The sequence below is a fragment of the Amia ocellicauda genome, chromosome 10 (assembly GCF_036373705.1).
Source record: "Amia ocellicauda isolate fAmiCal2 chromosome 10, fAmiCal2.hap1, whole genome shotgun sequence".
Lineage (NCBI taxonomy): Eukaryota > Metazoa > Chordata > Actinopteri > Amiiformes > Amiidae > Amia > Amia ocellicauda.
Genome location: NC_089859.1, coordinates 19,209,669 through 19,219,556, shown reverse-complemented (window position 1 = coordinate 19,219,556; position 9,888 = coordinate 19,209,669). Strand labels below are relative to the sequence as shown.

Here is a 9,888-nt window from a genome sequence, read left to right as displayed (position 1 = left end):
CAGGATGAATTCTGAAGTGTTTAGGGCTATATTATCTGATCAGATTCAGCCAAATGCTTCAGAACTCATTGGACGGTGCTTCAGAGTGCAGATGGACAATGACCCGAAGCATACTGCGAAAGCAACCCAAGACTTTTTTATGGTGAAGAAGTGGAATGTTCTGCAATGGGCAAGTCAATCTCCTGACCTGAATCCAACTGAGCATACATTTCACTTGCTGAAGACAAAACTGAAGGCAAAACGCCCCAAGAACAAGCAGGAACTAAAGACAGCTGCAGTGCAGGCCTGGCAGAGCATCACCAGGGAAGAAACCCAGCATCTGGTGATGTCTATGGGTTCCAGACTTCAGTAAGTCATTGACTGCAAAGGATTTGCAACCAAGTATTGAAACTCACAATTGAATTCATGATTATGTTAATTTGTCCAAATACTTTTGAGCCTGTAAAATTGGGGGGACCACATATAAAAATGGGTGTAATTCCTACACTGTTCACCTAATTTGGATGTAACTACCCTCAAATTAAAGATGAAAGTCTACACTTAAAGTACATTCTATTCAAGTCCATTGTGGTGACAATGTGTCACTGTCCAAATATATATATATATATATATATGTTAAGCAATCTCTCTCTCTCTCTCTCTCTCTCTCTCTCTCATATATATATATATTATATATATATATATATATACACACACACACATATATAACTATATTGCTTAACTTCTGTGCTAACTGTGCAGCGATACATCCCCAGATCCTGCAGATATAGGCCTGTGTAGAAGATGCCTGTGCTTTCTCTCCCAGCTGCAGCTGCAGGTATAGTGGCCTGACTGAAGCAGTGATGCACAGAACTGCAGCCTCACATGTCCCGTATCATGTGATGGAGGAGTTTGATCAGCACACACTATACACACTGTGTACTGCAACACCCCACACATACAACTACACACACTGCATAGTGCAGCACCCCTCCACACACAACAACACACAAACTACACACCACTTCACACACTTCAACACCACCTGTACACAAGTGCACAAGTACACCCCACACAACTACACACACAACACACTGCATTATCCCAAACACAGATCAAAATACAAACTGCACTCATTGCAACACTGTCATCAAAATATCATCACATGAGAAGCCGATTATAAAATGTTAAAACAATGAATAAATAGATCAATCATAACAATGAATGTTATTGTTACTAATTGTATCGCAAACACTACAACACCCAGAAGCCTTTGCGCCGAGACGCGACACAGTACTGGCTGCATGACCTCACGTGACTCCAGCAGGGCTCCAATTGCCTCGCGAGGTGAGAGGTGAGGGGAAGCAGCCCTGTGAGCATGGTGTGCGTGGGAGCTGCTGCAGGAGCCCTCGCATAACGACGAGAGAGAATATGGAAGACGTGGACGCGGCAGAGGATCTGATTGTTAAGCAGCACCGTAAGGAGAAGAAGGATTTACAGGGTGGGTGATCTGTGTGTAAGCGTTGTGTTAACAGCATCTATAGCGCCTCTCAATCAGTCATTCATAGGTGCTTGTTCCTGGAGTCGTGTGTGAAGTGTATTGATAGCGGTGACTGATGCGTCGTGTTTTTAATTTCAAGTCTCAACACTGGAGTATTTCATATTTAGGCCGATGAAGGGTTTATTTTCTCTTGCTGGCCTGTTGCTATTCAACTGTCTGCAACACAATCCTCCATGCAACCTGTCAGTGCTGCGGGATGATCTGATTTGCATGCATCGCAATGTCCTGCTTTCACGGTGCGATTCTGCTGCATGCTCTAACTGTGCTATAGAGACGTTTGTATGTGTCTATTTTATGTACGTATATTCGCAACGCTTTACAAACATTAGAACTTGCATACCAAGTAGTTAAAACCGTATTTTCAACTGGAGATCTGTGATAACGTGTACATGTATTTTGTACCCAGCTAAGATTCAGTGTATGAAAAATGCAGTGCCGAAGAATGACAAAAAAAGAAGAAAACAGCTTGTTGAAGAAATTGCGAAGTTAGAGGCTGATCTGAACCAAAAACACGAACAGGAGCTGAAACAACTGATGAACATTTCGGGTGAAAATAAGGTGAATGACTTTCTGTTTTCTATGTGTTGTCTGTTCTAGCAGCACCTGAGAATGCATTTGGAACATAAACCGGTTTTAAATGTTTAGGACCAGAAATGTTGACCAGAACTCAGTACTGTTGGCTTGCTAAGGTATTCTGCCCGACTCATTCATAGGCTTTACTAAGTTACTGATGTATGGATTGGTTCCCTTAAAATGTCATTATTCAAGATCTTAATTTAGGTTGTGATATTTACATAATAATGTGGTGTGTGTGTAATATATATATATATATATATATATATATGTGTGTGTGTAAACTGACATTGACACTGGCTACAGTATTGCTGTTGCCCCTTATGTGAGTGATTTGAACCAGTTTATTTCAAATGAAATGTGTGTTTTTTCAGGTAGATCTTGCTGCCAACGGGCTACAGACCTTGGACTTGGAGAGTGAAGAGCAGAGCGATGCCAAACACGGTCGAGTGTCCAAAGCCCAGAAGAGAAGGGTGAGAACTGGGCTTTACTCTCACTGGCCACAGCTTGAGGAGTTCACTAGGAGGATTTACACAAATACTACTTCTCTCTCAACTGTGTTATTTAGCACAGTCATTACTGGGACATTATTTATTTATTAACTAAGCAGTGAATTGCTTTTCTGCAATATCTGAATCGGGTGTCTAAATTATATTTTCGTTCCTTACCTGTCCTAATTCCACAGGACAAGAAGGCAGCTTTGGAAAAGGAGAGAGAGAGCAGAATTGCTGAAGCTGAAATCGAGAACCTGTCTGGATCTCGACACCTGGAGCAGCAGAAGCTCTCTCAGATGCTGGCAGCGAGGCAGCTGCAGATCAAGCAGATTCCCTCTGATGGGCACTGCCTGTACCGTGCCGTGGAGGACCAGCTGAAAGAGAGAGTTGGTCCTGTCAGCCTGGCTGAGCTCCGCACCCAGACTGCACAGTACATGAGGGGCCACCCTGATGACTTCCTGCCCTTCTTAACCAATGCCAGCACAGGGGACATGTACACCGCAGGTAGGACCGCAGCCCACACTGGACACATGGACACAACACGTAGCATAACACCCCACACTGGACTCAACACATAGGACAGCAGGCCACACTGGACACATGGACACTAAGAACATAAGAAAGTTTACAAATGAGAGGAGGCCATTTGCCCCATCGTGCTCATTTGGTGTCCATTAATAAGTGATCCAATGATCCTATTCAGTCTATTTTTGAATGTTCCCAAATTTTCAGCTTCAACCACATTGCTGGGGAGTTTGTTCAGATTGTGATGACTCTCTGTGTGAAGAAGTGTCTCCTGTTTTCCGTCTTGAATGCCTTGAAGCACAATTTCCATTTGTGTCCCCGGGTGCGTGTGTCCCTGCTGATCTGGAAAAGCTCCTCTGGATTGAGGTGGTCGATGCCTTTTATGATTGTGAAGACTTGAATCAAGTCCCCACGTAGTCTCCTCTGTTCCAGGGTGAAAAGGTTCAGGTCCCTCAGTAGGACATTCCCTTCAGACCTGGAATAAGTCTGGTTGCTCTCCTCTGAACTGCCTCTAGAGCAGCGATATCCTTCTTGAAGTGTGAAGCCCAGAACTGCACACAGTATCCAGATGAGCTCTAACTAGTGCATTGTACAGTCTGAACATTACTGCCCTTGTTCTCAATTCTACACTTTTGACAATATACCCTAACATCCTGTTTGCCTTTTTTATTGCTTCCCCACATTGTTTGGATGGAGAAAGTGAGGAGTCCACATAGACTCCTAGGTCTTTCTCATGCGTTCTCATCTAGTTCTATTCCTCCCATATTGAAATTATAGTGGACATTTTTGTAACTTGCATGTAATACCTTGCACTTGTCCACATTGAATTTCATCTGCCAGGTGTCAGCCCACAACTGAATATTATCTAAGTCCCTTTGAATAGCCTGTGCTGCCTGGATTGTATCTGCTGAGCCACCTAGTTTAGTATCCTCTGCAAATTTGACAAGTTTGCTAACTATCCCAGAGTCAAGATCATTAATATAGAGGTGAAAAAGGAAAGGCCCTAGTACTGATACCTGTGGAACTCCACTAACAACCTCACTCCAGTTAGAAGCAACTCCTCTAATCAACACCCTGTTTCCTATACATCAACCAGTTCATAATCCATCTACTTACATTACCCTGAATGCCTACAGCTTCCAATTTGAGGATCAGTCTTTGGTGTGGAACCTTATCCAAAGCTTTTTGGAAATCTAAGTACACTCACCTAAAGGATTATTAGGAACACCTGTTCAATTTCTCATTAATGCCATTATCTAATCAACCAATCACATGGCAGTTGCTTCAATGCATTTAGGGGTGTGGTCCTGGTCAAGACAATCTTCTGAACTTCAAACTGAATGTCTGAATGGGAAAGAAAGGTGATTTAAGCAATTTTGAGCGTGGCATGGTTGTTGGTGCCAGACGGGCCGGTCTGAGTATTTCACAATCTGCTCAGTTACTGGGATTTTCATGCACAACCATTTCTAGGGTTTGCAAAGAATGGTGTGAAAAGGGAAAAACATCCAGTATGCGGCAGTCCTGTGGGCGAAAATGCCTTGTTGATGCTAGAGGTCAGAGGAGAATGGGCCGACTGATTCACGCTGATAGAAGAGCAACTTTGACTGAAATAACCACTCGTTACAACCGAGGTATGCAGCAAAGCATTTGTGAAGCCACAACACGTACAACCTTGAGGAGGATGGGCTACAACAGCAGAAGACCCCACCGGGTACCACTCATCTCCACTACAAATAGGAAAAAGAGGCTACAATTTGCACAAGCTCACCAAAATTGGACAGTTGAAGACTGGAAAAATGTTGCCTGGTCTGATGAGTCTCGATTTCTGTTGTGACATTCAGATGGTAGAGTCAGAATTTGGTGTAAACAGAATGAGAACATGGATCCATCATGCCTTGTTACCACTGTGCAGGCTGGTGGTGGTGGTGTAATGGTGTGGGGGATGTTTTCTTGGCACACTTTAGGCCCCTTAGTGCCAATTGGGCATCGTTTAAATGCCACGGCCTACCTGAGCATTGTTTCTGACCATGTCCATCCCTTTATGACCACCATGTACCCATCCTCTGATGGCTACTTCCAGCAGGATAATGCACCATGTCACAAAGGTCGAATCATTTCAAATTGGTTTCTTGAACATGACAATGAGTTCACTGTACTAAACTGGCCCCCACAGTCACCAGATCTCAACCCAATAGAGCATCTTTGGGATGTGGTGGAACGGGAGCTTCGTGCCCTGGATGTGCATCCCACAAATCTCCATCAACTGCAAGATGCTATCCTATCAATATGGGCCAACATTTCTAAAGAATGCTTTCAGCACCTTGTTGAATCAATGCCACGTAGAATTAAGGCAGTTCTGAAGGCGAAAGGGGGTCAAACACAGTATTAGTATGGTGTTCCTAATAATCCTTTAGGTGAGTGTATATCATATCATATGCTTTCACATGATCTACAGCTGCAGTTGCATGTTCACAAAATTCGAATAGATTAGTAAGACATGATCTGCCTCATCTAAACCCATGTTGACTATCTCCAAGAATATGGTTTTCATTAAGATGCTCCTCTATTTCCTGTCTAATATTTTTTTCCAACATTTTACAAGTAATGCAGGTGAGACTGATTGGTCTGTAATTTCCTGGCTCAATTTTGTCCCCTTTCTTGTGGATTGGTATGACATTTGCCATCTTCCAGTCCAGTCTGTTTCATTACTAGGATCTAATTTGAGTTCTTCTGCCTCAATGCCTCATTTCTGACATATGCTACCCCACCACCTCTTTGATTTTGCCTGTCTCTCCTAAACTGTGTGTATCCTTTCAACTTGTATTTATCCCAATCATTTTCTGTAAGCCATGTTTCTGTCACTCCTACAACATCATAGTCACACGCCAGCACCTGTGGATTCTAGGTCTAACATCTTGTTCCTTATACTCCTGGCATTGAGGTACAAACATTTAAGGACTTTCCTACTAGTAGTTTCCCTTTGTTTTCTTTCCTTAGTGGAACATCTCCCATTGTCAGAGCTCCCTGCCCCCCTGGTCCCTAATTTAAAATATTCTCAATTACTCTGCACATATGCTCTCCCAATGCATTAGCCCCCCTGCTGTTTAGATGTAGACCATCTGGTTTGTACAGATCCCAACTATCCCAGAAGAAAGACCAATGCTCCATAAACTTAAAACCCTCTTCCCTACACCAAGATTTCAACCATGTGTTAATCTTTCTGATCTCTGCCTGTCTCCCTGGCCATGCACGTGGTACCGGAAGTATTTCCGAGTAAACTACTGTGGAGGTTCTGCTCTTTAGTTTCTGTCCTAACTCTTTAAATTTGTCTTGCAGAACCTCTACCCTACATTTTCCTATGTCATTGGTTCCATTGTGGACCATGACCAGTGGTTCCCCCTGGGTTTGGCCAGTAGCCCGTCTACTAGTTTAGGGAGATCTGTGACCTGAGCACCAGGCAGGCAAGATACCATGCAGGTCTCCTTATCACTAGAACACACCGTGTGATCTACACCTCTAAGGATCAAGTCTCCTACTATAACTACTTCCCTGTTCTGGGTGTGGGGGGGGGGGGGAGTGGGCACCATGGTGCTCTGGTTCTCAACTGCCCTCCCATCACCCTCTGATCTGTCACTGTCCAACTCGGTGTCCAACAGTTTGAACCTGTTGGGCATTGCTAGCTCTTGGGATGTTTCTAAGGGTTGTGCGCGTTCTTTTCTGCGGTTATGACCTACTGTAACCCAGCAGTTCTCTACACTTTAATGCTCTAAGTTCTCAACTCTCCTACGTTTTGGCATGCACACCATCTCTCATGAGCTGATTGACTAATTCTTCTATATCACAAATACAGTGCAGATCAACAAGCTGAGCCTCAAGATCACAGACTTTGATCTCTAGGACTTCAACATGCCGATAACGTTCACAAATGAAATCTTCTTGGATGAGTTCATCCAGGAAGGCAATCATTCTGCAAACCTGACACTGTAGTGGCTTCTAAATGTTACAGTTTTTTTTTCAGTCTCTTGGTTCCTTTTCCCTAGTCAACTGCTTAACTTTGTAACCGAGAAACTGCAGCTCTTTCTCAACAGCTGCTTTAAGTAGCTTTTGTCTTCACACCTAACTGGCTCAACCTGGAACATAATTCCTGCTAGTCCTAGACTAAATCACCTTTCTACAACCTATTTACTTTCACAAACTCAGCAGCTGAAGTGAATTGAGTTCAATTAAGGCAAACTACAGACAAGATTACCTTCAATTAAGGCAACGTTAAAACAAAATAAGGAATGCAAAGACTGGTCTTAAACTAGGAAAACAACAAGATGGCTGCCTCTCACCTGTACTCTCCTGTGTTTGTTTGTGGTAACACGGTACTACACATAGGACAGCACATGGACTGGACACATGGACACAACACATAGGACAGCAGCCCACACTGGACACAGCAGGCAGGATAACCCCCCACACTACACAGCAGGCAGGACAGCAGCCCACACTGGACACATGGACACAGCAAGCTGTTCTATGGATTCTGATTAAGCTCTCTCACATCTCATGACTGTAAATGTGTTTTTTTCTATGAACAGGTATAGGTTTGCTACTCAAATATGAAAACATGTCTTTGCAGATGAGTTTGAAAGGTATTGCAGTGAAGTGGCCAATACGGCTGCCTGGGGAGGACAGCTGGAGGTAAGATGCCTGAACCAGGATGCACAGTACTTGTTCAGTTCAGTCTTCCTGAATTCATACAGATGTCACATTGAAACGATTAGTTTTGTCCACATAAAAAACATGTATTCCATAGTACAGAAGAATGGTCGCTATTCACACAATCTGGGAAGTAGTATATGTGTACATCATTTGATTTGAATTGAGAATTTACATTCCTGAAGGGCAGAGAGAGAAGAGTGTTGAGAGAGATCTGTCTCCATCTCCTGGGCACAACAGTGAACTGAATTATTTACAAGTATGAGTTGACATACCAGGGGCAATCGCTTTATTCAGTCTTTGTGTTGTAGTTGCCATATACATCATTCATTCATTTTCTTTTAGATGGTACACAGGGCTCAGTCTAATTAAAAAAAAAACTCTCAAACTCCAGCACTGTGAGCAGCTGAGAATTCAACATGTTTAATGAATATAACCAGAACTCATTATAGTTGTAAACAACAGCAGATATATTTTTGATGATGAATTTCATTCTGTCAATTATGTTTTTACAATAAGTACTAAATACATACAATGAGTCCAGTTCACTGAAGTTATTGAATTTTGGCACAACATTATGACAGAACATATTCTTACACACAATGTAACCATGTACCATATTGAACTTGTATTACAAGCTATTACGCCCTTGCACTGCCGCCCTGACACTGGCTTCAGCAGGTCACTAGAGGAGGACCTCTGAGAGTGTGCACAGCATCTTAAAAAGAACAGCAAAAGTGTAAAGGCAACCCCAGACTTTTTTTAATAGCACCTAAAACCCCCCAATTTACGCCTGCAACTTGCATTTACAATTGATTACATTTAGTTAATTGATAGATTATATTTCTTAACATGTCTATTTTTGAAAGCATTCTTACTTTACAGCATTTTTCACACCTGCCTAAAACGTTTGCACAGTACTGTATATATAAATGTATATTCTCTTTACCTGCAGTTGAGGGCTTTGACTCATGTGCTTCAGATGCCAATTGAAGTCATCCAGGCAGATTCTCCCACAATTATTGTTGGTGAAGAGTACAAGAAGGACACTGTGACTCTTGTGTAAGTGGATGCCTAAGGACTTGCTGACAATCAAGGGTGCTTTTCCCAACCAACAGAAATCATTGTTCAAGGGTAAAGTACAACACCTGCTAGTGCCCCACGTCAGACTTGAATAATCAGAGATGACATAAGAAAATTTGATCAGATCTGGAAAAGCTCCTCTGGCTTGATGTGGTCGATGCCTTTTATGTCTAAATGGTATTGCTTTCATGAGTGTCAATTTAAAACACTATAAAGATTAATGCAGTCAACGAAGTTGTATTTGTGGTTTTATATGCTTGCCTGAAAATGTAAGGTTTATTTTAAGCACCAGGTTAATCAATTGCACAACATATTTTAAAGGTAGAATTAACAGGTGAGTTATCTTTATTTTTCAGATACATGCGTCATGCGTTTGGGCTGGGAGAACACTACAACTCTGTGGAGGCTTTGAAAGAGCCGGTGAATGAGGAAGACGTCTGAGCCACTGGACGCTGCTTCGATCTTAACCCAACCCTTCGATCCAATACTGTGCTGGTGTTGGATTGACCTTGGCAAAGATGCTGTAACAATGGTTAAGAAAACACAGTATAAACAAGTCCCATATTCATAGTCACATCATACCAAAACCGGGATTGTTTGGATTGGGAAATAAAGAACTATATATACATAATCGTCTTCATAGAGGTTACAATATCCTGTATATACAGAAGTAAAATCCAACATGATGTGGAAAATATAAGAATGATAAACTATTGGATAAAGTGCATAACATGCCAGGATGGCTCTTGTCATTAATATGTGATTACATTTTACATTAATGCAATGCTTGGCAAGCACTCGTGGTTTTAAATTATTTTAAAGCTGTTACAACTGCTTTGTGGAGTGTGTTGGAACAAATTACAGTGTAAAGCAGAATTAAGTGAATAATTCTAACAATTTTGCAATAAGTATTAAACTGAGTAAAACATCTACAGCTTAAATAGTATTTGTCAATTTTATGTGTTTAAA

General features: G+C 42.1%; 1 protein-coding gene across 1 annotated transcript; it reads left to right on the top strand.

The window, feature by feature from the left end:
- The first annotated feature begins 1,320 nt into the window (after nt 1-1,320).
- otud6b (OTU deubiquitinase 6B) lies at nt 1,321-9,860 on the top strand. The gene is made up of 7 exons (XM_066715392.1): nt 1,321-1,480; nt 1,947-2,098; nt 2,488-2,586; nt 2,799-3,111; nt 7,757-7,818; nt 8,792-8,898; nt 9,276-9,860. The coding sequence occupies exons 1-7, from the start codon at nt 1,411-1,413 to the stop codon at nt 9,358-9,360; spliced, it is 888 nt and encodes a 295-aa protein (XP_066571489.1). The 5' UTR covers nt 1,321-1,410; the 3' UTR covers nt 9,361-9,860.
- Nucleotides 9,861-9,888: the final 28 nt, after the last annotated feature.

Bases quoted from the DNA above. Each gene is read 5' to 3' on its own strand.
- otud6b (XM_066715392.1), top strand. From the start codon at position 1,411: ATGGAAGACGTGGACGCGGCAGAGGATCTGATTGTTAAGCAGCACCGT. The intron at 2,587-2,798 runs GTGAGAACTGGG...CTAATTCCACAG, and splicing joins CCAAAGCCCAGAAGAGAAGG to GACAAGAAGGCAGCTTTGGA. The intron at 3,112-7,756 runs GTAGGACCGCAG...ATGTCTTTGCAG, and splicing joins AGGGGACATGTACACCGCAG to ATGAGTTTGAAAGGTATTGC.